Raw genomic sequence first — 13,026 nt, forward strand, 5'->3', positions numbered from 1 at the left:
TGTGTGTGTGTGACAGTGGAGGTTCTGTTGATGGCCCCTCTTCTGTTGCACTCCCCGCTGCTGTGTGTGTGGGTGTGTATGTGGGTGCTGTGTGTGTATGTGGGTGTGGGTGTGTGTGGGGGGGAGGGCCTGTGTGTCTGTTGTTCTGTTGATGGCAGCTGTTCGGTTGCACTCCCCACACTGCGAGGATGCCTCTACCATGGCGTCACTGCTGCCTCCGGAGAGACCCTTCCTGACCCACTGGACCCCACCTGCTCCCTCTGCACCTGCCAGGTGAGGCGGTCCCTTTGGGACCTTGGTAAGCTTTCCTCCCTTGATCCTCCTCTCTGGCCAGAAGAGACCATCTCCTCCACTCAGGTGGCAAGGGGTACACTGTGCCTTGACATCTCATGGGACAGGACTGGGCTCAGGTCTCCCAGGCCAAGGGTGGGGGCTTGGGCCCCTGCAGGCTCAGTAGAGGCTCCAGCCCTGGGGAAACGTGCAGTCCAGTTGAGGGTGTGATGGGTCTCTCTCCCCTAGGAAGGTTCCATGCGCTGCCAGAAGAAGCCATGTCCCCCTGCTCTCTGCCCCCACCCCTCTCCAGGCCCCTGCTTCTGCCCTGTTTGCCACAGTGAGCTGCCTTCCTCGTGCCCGACGCCCATGCCCTTCCCCATATCTCCCTCCCCGTTTCCTTCCTGCCAAGCCTAAGGTTGGGCCGAACAGGGCAGGGTGGTACAGGCCCCCCCCCAGGAGATGTGTCCCTCACAGGCTGCGTCACTCAGGGTCAGGAGTACCAGGATGGGGAGGAGTTTGAGGGACCAGCAGGCAGCTGTGAGCGGTGTCGCTGTCAGGTATGGCAGGAGGTAGGGGCGTGGAGTGGCGCCTGGATCATGTCACCTCTGTGCCCCAGCCTCGGCAGCAAGCCAGTGTCCCTGCATCTCCTACAGGCTGGCCAAGTCAGCTGTGTGCGGCTGCGGTGCCCACCCCTTCCCTGCCAGCTCCAGGTCACCGAGCAGGGGAGCTGCTGCCCTCGCTGCAGAGGTATAGCCAGCCCCAGTCCCACCCCTGGCTTCAGCCCCTTGGCCCAGTGTCCCTGTGTCCACCCCAACTCCCTCCCCTCAGCCAGCTCTTCTCCCATCTCCCTGCCCCCCACAACTGTCCCTTGCACAACCTTGCCACCTTCAGCTTCTCCTGCCTCTTCCTGTCCTGGCCTGCCCAGACCATCCCCCTTCCAGGTGCTGGTTAGAGTTCCCTCAAAGCTGCCTTTCTTGAGCTAGGTGTGGCGGCTCACACTTGTAACCCCAGCACTTTGGGAGGCCAAGGTGGGAGGATCACTTGAGCCCAGGAGTTTGAGGCTGCAGTGAGCTGCATTTGCAGCACTGCATTCCAGCCTGGGAAACAAAGAAGACTGTCTAAAAATAAAATAAAAAGCTGCCTCTCTTTCTAACCACACCCCATTCATCATCATCATCATCATCACCACCATTATCAAGACACCTGACATTTAGTGAGCAGGTAGCATGAGCCGGACCCTGTGCACTTTGCCTGTATTATCTCATTTAATCAGCACAACAACTTACCAGATAAGCACTCTTCTTCCTCCTATTTCACCGATGAGAAAGTGGAGGTACAGAGAGGTAGAGAAGGTGGCAGGTGGCTGGGCGCAGTGGCTCACACCTGTAATCCTAGCACTTTGGAAAGCTGAGGCAGGTGGATCACCTTAGGTCAGGAGTTCAAGACCAGCCTGGCCAACATGGTGAAATTCTGTCTCTACTAAAAATACAAAAATTAGCTGGATGTAGTGGCACATGCCTATGATCCCAGCTACTGGGGAGGCTGAGAAAGGAGAATCTCTCGAACCTGGGAGGTAGAGGTTGCAGTGAGCCCAGATCCCGCCACTGCACTCCAACCTGTGTATGAGAACGAGACTCCACCTCCAAAAAAAAAAAAAAAGAAGAAGAAGAAGAAGGTGGCGGCAGAGTCAGGATGGGCATCAGGACCATCTGGCTCTGAACATGAACTTTTCTTAGCCTGCCCGCTCGCCCCACACACAGCCCAGCGTGGTGTTTCTACAGAACCACGGAACTGTTTTGGCATTTCACTTGCTCTGGGAGGGAGGCAGGACAGAGGAAATCCTCACTTAACAGATGAGGAGACTGAGGTGCAGAGAGATTGAGTTACGTTAGGCACATGGTTAGCGATGGAGCCATTCATCTGGTTCACATGCATTTACGACACATCTGCTGCATGCCAGGTATTGTGGCCAGTGCAGGCTGTGCTGGGCAGTGCCTGCTGCCTGGAGCTTGGTCTCGAGAGCAGGCAGGAACAGAACAGGATTAGAATCCAGGTGTTCTGAACCTTCCACAACAGCCAGCAGTCCTGCCCCATCCCACCTTCCTACCACATCCCTGCAGACCCCCCTCCTGGCACCACATGCCTAGGTGGTCACTGAGGGTGGGAGACCAAGAGCAGATGTCCAGATCTCAGCCTCCAAGCTCACCCCTGCCCACCTTGCACCGCAGGCTGCCTGGCTTATGGGGAAGAACACCCTGAAGGCAGTAGCTGGGTGCCTCCTGACAGTCCCTGCTCCTCCTGCGTGTGTCACGAGGGCATCATCACCTGTGCACGCGTCCAGTGCATCAGCTCCTGTGCCCAACCCCACCAGGGGCCCCATGACTGCTGCCCTCGATGCTCTGGTACTGGAAGCCTGGGGTGGGAGGGGAAAGCCAAGAAGGGAGCCCTGGGACCACACCTCTCTGTCTCTGCTGGGCCGGGTGGCAGAGACAGGCAGCTGGAGATGTGGCCTCCGTTCTTGGGCACACCCCACGCCCTGGGGTCTGGGGAGGCTGGAGACAGAGGACTCCACCCCGGTCTCACTGTCAGGCCCCCTGGTCTCATTCTGCTCTCACCCCACCTCGAAGACTGTGAACATGAGGGCCGGAAGTACGAGCCCGGGGAGAGCTTCCAGCCTGGGGCAGATCCCTGTGAAGTGTGCATCTGTGAGGTGAGCAAGGGCACAGTGGAGGGCCTGGGGCACTTCGTGGGGTGGGGAGCGGGCAGCATGGGATGAGGCCCAGCCAAACTGGACACTGGCTGGAGTGGGCACTCTGGGGACCAGACGAGCGTATCCCTCGGCCAGGAAGCGAGGCAGGCCCAGGGCTAACAGGGCCCCTCTTTCTAACCACACCCCATTCATCATTATCATCTGGGTCTGGGTTTAGACAAGGAGCCCAGGTTCCAAGTGTTTGGGAGGCCCTGGGTGGCCCCCTGGCTGCGATGTGGGGCATATGGCCGGGGAGCCACCTGGGATGGGGCTGGGGGTCATATTGTGGAGATTCTGTTTGAAAGGCCATGGAAGGGCTTGGAGCAGGCAAATGACATCACAGGTCAGGGGACTTAGCCATGGGGGTGGGGTGGAGGATGGCCTGAGCCTGCAGGAGGATCAGAGGTCACATGAGGACTCAGGCCCAAGTGACTGAAAAGAGAAGGAGACATCTCAGACGCTAGGGCATGGGGTGAGGAGCACATCTAGGGGACACTGAGTCCCTCTTAAGCCTTGAGTTCAGAGCCTGAGAGGTTCCAGGGGGTGGGGGCTGGGGAAAAGTCCCCGCCAAGGCAGCTCTGGGTTTTCCTGGCCCAGAACCCACCGCTACTCTCTCATTCTTGTAGCCACAGCCTGAGGGGCCTCCCAGCCTTCGCTGTCACCGGCGGCAGTGCCCCAGCCTGGTGGGCTGCCCCCCCAGCCAGCTCCTGTCTCCTGGGCCCCAGCACTGCTGTCCCACCTGTGCCCGTGAGTCCAGGGCTGTGGGGGTGGATATGAGGGTAGGGCTGCCGGCCTTCCTCCCCAGTCCCAGCCCCTCATTTTTGCTGACACCAGCGGACTGTTCTGTAACCCCATGCCTGGCTAAGCGATCAGGGAGCTGGGGAAGCTGGGGAAGCTGGCAGCTTGCCTCTCCATAGCTGGGTGCAGTTTGTGGAGCATCTTGGCCAGCAGGTGACGCTGCAGAGCGACAGTTGTGCTGAGACGTGAGGACCAGGACCAAGCATATCACTGAAATAATAACCTACCTTTGCAGTATAGGTTAACATTATCCTTACACAGAAAAAACAGACTTTTAATTATGATAATCCTCTTATTTTCTCCAATTTGTTTTTTTGGTTTTTTTGTTTCTGTTTTCATTTTTTGAGATAGAATCTCAGTTTGTTGCCAGGCTGGGGTGTGGTGGCGCGATCTAGGCTCACTGCAACCTGTGGATTCAAAGGATTCTCCTGCCTCAGCCTCCCGAGTAGCTGGGATTACAGGCATGCACCACCACATCTGGCTAACTTTGTATTTTTAGTAGAGATGAGGTTTTACCATGTTGGCCAGGCTGGTCTCAAACTCCTGACCTCAGGTGATCCACCAGCCTCAGCTTCCCAAAGTGCTGGGATTACAGGCTTGAGCCACCAGGCCCAGGTTTTCTTTTCTTTTCTTTTTTTTTTTTTTTTGCTGTGGTAAAAGACACTAAAATATACCATCCTAACCATTTTTAAGTGCACAGTTTGTGGTATTAATTATGTTTGTAATGCTGTGCAGCCATCCCTGCCATCCAGCAGAGTGCTGCTCTGATCAACACTTGCTAGGGGTTACTTCAGGGGAAGAGAAGAAGACTAACATTTATTAAGCACCTACTGCATGCCACACACTGTACTTGGCACTCTTAATAAAGTCTCTCACTTTGTTTTCACAGTTACCCAGTGAGGGAAGTATTATTACTCTCTTTTTACATATTAAGAAACTGAGGCTCCGAGAGGTGGATTAATCTAACCTAATGAGCACAGGCACTGAGCGCTGGCATCAGGATTCCAACCTAGGACGCCTGGCTGTGTGCTTCCCTGCGTGTCGCAGCCGCACTGTATTACAGATAGCTGGAGGGACAGCAGGTGCTCACGTTGGCCATTCTTAGTGACCTCAGGCTAAGAAGCCACCCTCCGTCTGTTTCCAGACACCTTGCACCCCCACCTGGCCCCAAATAATAGCCTAGCAAAGTTTCTTTTAAAACGTGTAAATTGGGCGGGGTGCGGTGGCTCATGCCTGAAATCTCAGCACTTTGGGAGGCTGGGGCAGGTGGATCATGAGGTCAGGAGTTGACCAGCCTGACCAACATGGCGAAACCCTGTCTCTACTAAACATACAAAAATTAGCTAGGCGTGGTGGTGGGCGCATGTAATCCCAGCTACTCAGGAGGCTGAGGCAGGAGAATCACTTGAACCCAGGAGGCGGAGGTTGCAGTGAGCCAAGATCACACCATTGCACTCCAGCCTGGGCGATAGAATGAGACTCCGTCTGGAAAAAAAAAACCAAAAAACAGCATAGATTTGACTGAACTAAAGAGAAAGAGGACTTATCCTCCTTGGAGTCAAGGTGCTGGGGATATGGGTATGCCCAGGAGTTCCAGTTAGAAGTCTGGGGACATGGTGCATGGGGACAGCTGGGATTTCCAGCCCTGTGCCCCTCTTTCTGTGCCCCACTCTGGGTTCTTGTCTTCACAGAGGCTTTGAGTAACTGTTCAGAGGGCCTGCTGGGATCTGAGCTGGCCCCACCAGACCCCTGCTACATATGCCAGTGCCAGGTGAGCCCTCCTGCTTTGGGGACTCACAGAGCCCCTCTTCTGCCTTCCCTGTGGGCCGTGGCTGCCGCTCCTTTCCTGCAGTGGCTCTGGGGCTCTCCGCTCACCCTGACATTCGCCTGCTTGTCCTGACTGTCACATCCTGCCTACACCCGACTCCTCTGCCAGTTCCCTGAGATCGGCCGTTCTCTGCCTCTTGTGTTCCATGGGCAGGACCTGACCTGGCTCTGCGTTCACCAGGCCTGTCCTGAGCTCAGCTGTCCCCTCTCAGAGCGCCACACTCCTCCTGGGAGCTGCTGCCCCGTGTGCCAGGGTAAGTACCCAGCCTTGGCCTCCACCCTCAGAGAGGAGCCCGGGGGAAGACAGGAAGGGGAGGCATTCATGGGCCAAGTGGGTAGCCCAGGGCCTGTACTTGATTTCTAGGAAAGAATGCAGGGTAGGCTGGGCGTGGTGGCTCACGCCTGTAATCCCAGCACTTTGGGAGGCCGAGGCAGGTGGATCACCTGAGGTCAGGAGATCGAGACCAGCCTGGCTAACACAGTGAAACCACATCTCTACTAAAAATACAAAAAATCAGCAGGGCGTGGTGGCACGCGCCTGTAATCCCAGCTTCTTGGTAGGCCAAGGCAGGAGAATTGCTTGAACCCTGGAGGCAGAGGTTGCAGTGAGCTGAGATCACGCCACTGCACTCCAGCCTTGGCAACAGAGTGAGACTCAGTCTCAAAAAGAAAAAAAAGAATGTGGGGGTCATTTCTCTCTAGAAACAGAGGGGGGCTGTTCCTTAAGGTGGAAGAGACCCATAAGGCAGGGGAAGCTAGGATGAAGCCTAGATTCTCAAGGCCTGGCCTGATGCCTGTCGGGGCTCCAGAACCCCAGGCCCACTAAGAGGGCATTGCATGGCTGATCAGGCAGCTGGCCTAGAGTGGGGTTCCAGCCTCTGGCTATTTGGGCTCCTAGGACCCTAGAGACATCCCGAGCACCGACGCGAGGCCTGATGTCTAATAGGCTCCCTGGATATTGGCTGAAGAAATCAACACCATCAGGGTGCTAGGGAAATGGAGGGGGTGCTTTCCTGTCATGAAATGCGGGGTGAGCTCTGGGGAGGGCGGATGCGGCTGGAGGAACAGTGGCTGCCCATCCCATGTCTCCCTCCTCAGAATGTGTGGTGGAAGCCGAGGGCCGGAGAATGGCAGATGGAGAGAGCTGGCGGGACCCCAGCAATGCCTGCATTGCCTGCACGTGCCGAGTGAGCAAGGGTGGGGCTGGGAGGGTGGAGGACCTCACAGATGGTAAAAGGAGGAGTGTCCAACACTCCAACACTCCACCAGCAAATGTGAGACGGAGTCTTGCTCTGCCACCAGGCCGGAGTGCAGTAGTGCGATCTCAACTCACTGCAACCTCCGCCTCCTGGGTTCAAGCAATACTCCTTCAGCCCCCCAAGTAGCTGAAGGTGGCATTTGCCACCACGCCCAGCTAATTTTTTGCTATTTTTAGTAGAGGCAAGGTTTCACCATGCCGGCCAGGATGGTCTCGATCTCTTGACCTTGTGATCCACTCGCCTTGGCCTCCCAAAGTGCTGGGATTACAGGCATGAGCCACCGTGCCCTGCAAATATGGGGTCTTTAAGGGGCAGGAGCATCCCTGCGTCAGGTCACAGAGCCGAAGGCTGGATTTCATTCTCCACTTGAACTATGAAGAGTGTGTTGTGGGAGGGGCAGGCGGAAGCTGTGCCCAGAGGCCCCCAGAAGCATGAGGCCAGGGACTCTGGCCATGCAGGAAACCTCAAAACAGTGATGTCTGTCCTCAGGGGGGCCATGTGGAGTGCCACCTCGAGGAGTGCCAGGCCCTCTCCTGCCCCCATGGCTGGGCGAAGGTGCCCCAGGCTGGCAGCTGCTGTGAGCGATGCCAAGGTGCACGGCCAGGATGATGGGGGAGGGGTAAGCCAGACCCTCTGGGTGTGTGGGAGGGGCAGCTGACCCTCCCAGCTCCTATCCTTTCAGCTCCCACCCAGTCCTGTGTGCACCAGGGCCGTGAGGTGGCCTCTGGAGAGCACTGGACCGTGGATGCCTGCACCAGCTGCTCTTGCATGGCAGGCACCGTGCATTGCCAGAGCCAGCGCTGCTCACCGCTCTCGTGTGGCCCCGTGAGTACGCAATCTAAGGTGGTGGAGACAGGGTGGGGGCTCATGGTACTGACATCCTGGTGTGACCAGGCATAAAAGAGGGAGGCTGGGCTCCTGCAGCCAGCCTGGAGCTGGGGACGGTTCAGTTCCCACTGCAGCCATGAAGTGGTGCCCTGACCTTGCTTGCAGGGAATTTGGGGGCCGGAGTCCTGGAGCTCCCTGGAGAGGCCTGGGAGATGCTTGGTTTTCTGGGAGGGTCTTCAAGGGGCATGGCAGGGAGTGCGGGGTGTCTGACAGTGTCTGGGGCTGAATGCAGGACAAGGCCCCTGCCCTGAGTCCTGGCAGCTGCTGCCCCCACTGCCTGCCTCGGCCCGCTTCCTGCATGGCCTTTGGAGACCCCCATTACCGCACCTTCGACGGCCGCCTGCTGCACTTCCAGGGCAGTTGCAGCTATGTGCTGGCCAAGGACTGCCACGGCAGGGACTTCAGGTGCGCAAGCCCCTCTCTCTTCCCCTGACCCCTACACCCAGCCCTGCTGACCAGGGGCACCCGGGACTTTCCCGCCCACAGTGTGCATGTGACCAACGATGATCGGGGCCGGCGTGGCGTGGCCTGGACCCAGGAGGTGGCAGTGCTGCTGGGAGATTTGGCTGTGCGGCTGCTGCAGGGCGGGGCAGTCACGGTGAGCAAAGCCCAGAGAGCGGAGGAATGTGGGTCCCGTGCTGTCCACCCTTGCTCTCTGACGTTGCCCCTCCTCCCACCCCCCTTCTCTTCCAGGTGGATGGGCGCCCGGTGGCCTTGCCCTTCTTGCAGGAGCCGCTGCTGTACGTGGAGCTGCGAGGTCGCACCGTGATCCTGCACGCCCAGCTGGGGCTCCAGGTGCGGTTCCAGGGCAGTCTGGATGGGCTGCCTGCCTGAGAGCATCAGTCCTGTTTAGGCTTCTGCATCTGTAGAGGGAGTGGGGATGCCAGCTACCTCCTGGCCAAAACAGGCAAGGAGTGGGGTGCAGGGGTGTGAGGGGACGTAGATCAGGGTCAGAGATCTCCCGGGCAGTCTGGGGAGTTCTGAGCCGGGTTTCTAACCTTGGCTCAGTCTCTTAAGCCGCCCCCAGCCTCCTCTGGGCCTCAGATTTCTCATCTGTAAATTAGGGAAGGGGAAGGGTCAGTGGCAGTGGGGAGCATCTCAGCTAAAGTCTCCTGGGGGCTGCCTCAGGTTCCTTCCAAGTCTCATGTGGAAGAGTAATTTGCCCCCTGCCCCCTGCCCCCAGCAGGAAACACAACCTGTAAATTCATAGAATAAGGCCGTGTACACTTCTGATCCGAGCTCTAACTGCTTGTCCTCTACAAGGCCCAGATGCCAATGAGAAAGTGAATCCCTGGAAAGGGGGTTGCATTTCACCTGGGGCCCAGTTCAGGGATGGCAGCGGGAGAAGTTGCCCTCTTGTGGGAGCTGTGGGCAGCTCCTCCTGGCAGCTGTCTATGTGCAAGGCTGGCACAGCATGCGTCCACTTGGCCTTGGCCATGGTGGTGTTTCTTCCAAGGGGAGCCTCCACCTGTCCATTCTCCTCCCCTGCAGCACTGGCTTCGATGAACACAGTGCCTGGGGCCATGGTGGACCCCAGGCTTCTGGAGGCCCCTGTCCCCTGCTCCTCAGTCCCAGGCCTCTCCACACAGGTGCTGTGGGATGGGCAGTCCCAGGTAGAGGTGAGCGTACCTGGCTCCTACCAGGGCCGGACTTGTGGACTCTGTGGGAACTTCAACGGCTTCGCCCAGGATGATCTACAGGGCCCTGAGGGGCGGCTCCTGCCCACAGAGGCTGCATTTGGGAACAGCTGGCAGGTTAGTGGCACAGGAACTGGGGATGGGGGTTAGGGGAGGCACAGCTGAGCATGAGTCTCAGAGAAACCCTCTGGCATGGAAAGTGAGGGAGGGGGGCAAAGTCACACAAGATGGGCTTTTGGGCTTTCAGGAAGGTGTGGGGGCTTCTTGCCTGTCTTGGTCCCAGAAGGTAGGGTGGCTTGTTGAAAGAGGCCTGTCACCTGAACTGTCACAAAGTCCTACTTTACCATTTACTGGCTGTGTGACTTTGGACAAGTGCTGACCTGCTCTGGGCCTTGGTCTGTCCATCTGTAAAATGGGGACAAAAAGAAGGTAGACAGTGCTCTTCCTTTGCTGTTATTTTAGGGAGGTTTTAGGGACTAAAGCAAATGACTGGGTGGGAAGTGCTTTGAAGGGCATGGCAGGCAGAGAGAGGTCAGCTGCCCCTGGTGCTGTCACATCAGGGCTGCCCTCCCTACCCAGGTCTCAGAGGGAATGGGGCCTGGCCAGCCCTGTTCTGCAGGCCGAGAGGTGGATCCATGCCGGGCAGCAGGCTACCGTGTCAGGCGTGAGGCCAATGCCCGGTGTGGGGTGCTGAAGTCCTCTCCATTCAGTCGCTGCCATGCTGTGGTGCCACCAGAGCCCTTCTTTGCCGCCTGTGTTTATGACCTCTGTGCCTGTGGCCCTGGCTCCTCTGCTGATGCCTGCCTCTGTGATGCCCTGGAAGCCTACGCCAGTCACTGTCGCCAGGCAGGAGTAGCACCTACCTGGCGAGGCCCCACACTGTGCGGTGAGGGGGTGATGCCCACTGCAGGTTGGGGGAGGGTGAGCACAGAGAAGAAGGGCAGCCTGGAGGGCTCAGAGCAGAACCAGGAGGGTATGGCGAGTCTCGCAGGGGTACGCACAGCGACTGGGGCAGTTACAGGTACTTCGGTGACCCCGCCTCCCATTCCCTCTGCAGTGGTGAGCTGCCCCCTGGACCGTGGCTTCGTGTTCGATGAGTGTGGCCCGCCCTGTCCCCGCACCTGCTTCAATCAGCATATCCCCCTGGGGGAGCTGGCAGCCCACTGCGTGAGGCCCTGCGTGCCCAGTTGCCAGTGCCCAGCAGGCCTGGTGGAGCATGAGGCCCACTGCATCCCACCCGAGGCCTGCCCCCAAGTCCTGCTCACCGGTGCTCTGCCCAGCCGAAGCTGGGAGCCCCAGGAGACATCCTGAGCCAGGACAGGGCCTGACCAGGGTTCACCACGCCCAGAGTCTCCCCTTGGCAAGCAGCTCCCACCCTGGTCAAGGCTGAGGAGAGAAGGCCTGCCTGAACACTGGAGCTTGGGCCCTTGCCCTGCAAAGACCCCCGCTGTGTTGAGTCACAAGCAGTAAACTCTAGGCCTGCCGAAAGCTTCCGTGTGTGTGTGTGTGTGTGTGTGTGTGTGTGTTTCCTTCTGGTGCTGGGACAGAGGCTGGGCTGCTGGGAACATGGGGTCCAGGGATCAGTGGCCCCAGAATCACAGCGCCATGCTCACTCCTTGCACCTGCATGCCTGGGCTGCCCCACCCAGCCACTCCCTGGTGCTGTCTGGGAAACCCTGCAGTGGGCAGAAAGAGGATCCAGGTGTCCTGTGCTCATTCTGTGTAGCAGGCATGCCCCATGGCCCCATGTAGTACCTTCTGTGGATCCATGTGGGATCCTGCAGGGGCTGAGGAACCACGGAGAAGAGGCCTCATCAGAGAATGGCTTCCCCTTTCCTTGTGTCTTGGGGGTGCTGAGTTGCAGGCACCTTCTGGACCACTCTCAGAGCTAGTGACACGGGGACCCGATGCCTGGGGTGAGGAACAGGAGAAGCAATAGACCGCAATGCAATATGGACTGTGCCTGTGTGTGCACACAGAAACACAAACACACACAGAAACACAAACATACAGAAACACATGCAGAAACACAAACACATACAGAAACACATACAGAAACACATACAGAAACATACACAGAAACACACACAGAAACACATGGACAGAAACACACACAGAAAGACACACAGAAACAACACACAGAAACACAAACATAGAAACACACACAGAAACACACACAGAAACATACACAGAAACACAAACAGAAACACGCACAGAAACACACAGAAACATATACAGAAACACACACAGAAACACACACAGAAACACAAACATGGAAACACACACAGAAACACACGCAGAAACACAAACATAGAAACATGCACAGAAACATATACAGAAACATACACAGAAACATACACAGAAACACACACAGAAACACAAACATGGAAACGCACACAGAAACACACACAGAAACATACACAGAAACACACATCCGTCAGAAACCCAGACAAACATGTGCAATGCATATCTGCCTGTCTTCACAACCACACCCACCCTGGGCAAAAGTGTGGGCAGTAGACAGGCAGAATGTGAAGACAACACCATAGGGAGAGATCATGAGTTTGGGGACAGAAAAAGGCCAGAGTTCGAGTTTTCTTTGCCACCTACCAGCTCTGTGGGCTTGGTGTTTCAGGGACCTTGCTCATGAGGTCAGGGGACTCCAACCTCATTGCTGGGTCCCTGATATTCCAGCAGGGAGTAAAGGGCTTTATGCTCAGGCAAGGACGCAGGAGAGTGCTGGGTTGAACTGAGGGCCACTCAGCCTGCTTGCTGCTTCATAGACTGTTCTCTCTTCTGGCCAAGAGGAGGGTCTGCACCGTTCTCTCATGGAACGGGACAAAGTAGCGGGCAGGCAGATCTGCTCACAACAGGGAAGGAGGTAAAGATGGCAGAGCTCCTTCACTCAGCCCTTCTCCTGATTGGATAACTTAGATGACCTGTCTATTCATCTGTGAGACGATGATGGTAACAACAAGCATCTGGTATGTGTCAAGGAATGAACAGTGACCCATGGACAGCACTTACTGGGGGGGGCTGCATGGGACAAGCACGTGGGCAGTGCTCACCAGGGCAGGGCCTCTTACCACTCTCCTCTTGCTGATGGACAGCATGGGCTCCCAAGACCGCGTCTTCCTAGAGGGTATCACGTCCATCCAGCTCCAGAGGAAAAAACATTGCAGCATGTTAGGACCAGTTATTCCTTTTTTTTTTTTTTTTTTGAGAAAGAGGTTTTCTCTTTGTGTCCCCGGCGCCTTAACCCCCCAGGCTCAATTAATCCTCTCATCTCAGCCTTCCAAGTAGCTGTGACTACAGGTGCATGCTACCACACCTGGCTTTTTTTGTAGAGTTGGGGTCTTGCTATATCACCCAGGCTGGTCTCAAATTCCTGGGCGCAAGCCATCCTCCCACCTCATCCTCCCAAAGTGCTGGGATTACAGATGTGAGCCACCACACTTAACACACTTGACCTAGAACAAGCTTCTCTTTCTTTCTTCCTTTCTTTTTCTTTCTTTCCTTCTTTCTCTCTTTCTTTCCTTCCCCTCCCTCCCTTCCTTCCTTCCTTCCTTCCTTCCTTCCTTCCTTCCTTCCTTCCT

The 13,026-nt window shown here is 56.8% G+C and overlaps 1 protein-coding gene across 1 annotated transcript; it reads left to right on the forward strand.

Annotated features, from left to right (window-relative positions):
• Nucleotides 1-191: 191 nt before the first annotated feature.
• KCP (kielin cysteine rich BMP regulator) lies at nucleotides 192-10,922 on the forward strand. The gene is made up of 18 exons (XM_032276020.1): nucleotides 192-273; nucleotides 520-610; nucleotides 748-830; nucleotides 927-1,020; nucleotides 2,502-2,675; nucleotides 2,901-2,983; nucleotides 3,649-3,769; nucleotides 5,512-5,591; nucleotides 5,829-5,901; nucleotides 6,746-6,834; nucleotides 7,396-7,498; nucleotides 7,589-7,731; nucleotides 8,027-8,199; nucleotides 8,281-8,392; nucleotides 8,488-8,589; nucleotides 9,384-9,548; nucleotides 10,011-10,317; nucleotides 10,489-10,922. Exons 2-18 carry the CDS (start codon nucleotides 529-531, stop codon nucleotides 10,740-10,742), a joined length of 2,238 nt encoding a protein of 745 aa, XP_032131911.1. The 5' UTR covers nucleotides 192-273; nucleotides 520-528; the 3' UTR covers nucleotides 10,743-10,922.
• Nucleotides 10,923-13,026: the final 2,104 nt, after the last annotated feature.

This window comes from Sapajus apella, unplaced genomic scaffold (genome assembly GCF_009761245.1).
Source record: "Sapajus apella isolate SASKATOON/1434 unplaced genomic scaffold, GSC_monkey_1.0 scaffold7, whole genome shotgun sequence".
Classification (NCBI taxonomy): Eukaryota; Metazoa; Chordata; class Mammalia; order Primates; family Cebidae; genus Sapajus; species Sapajus apella.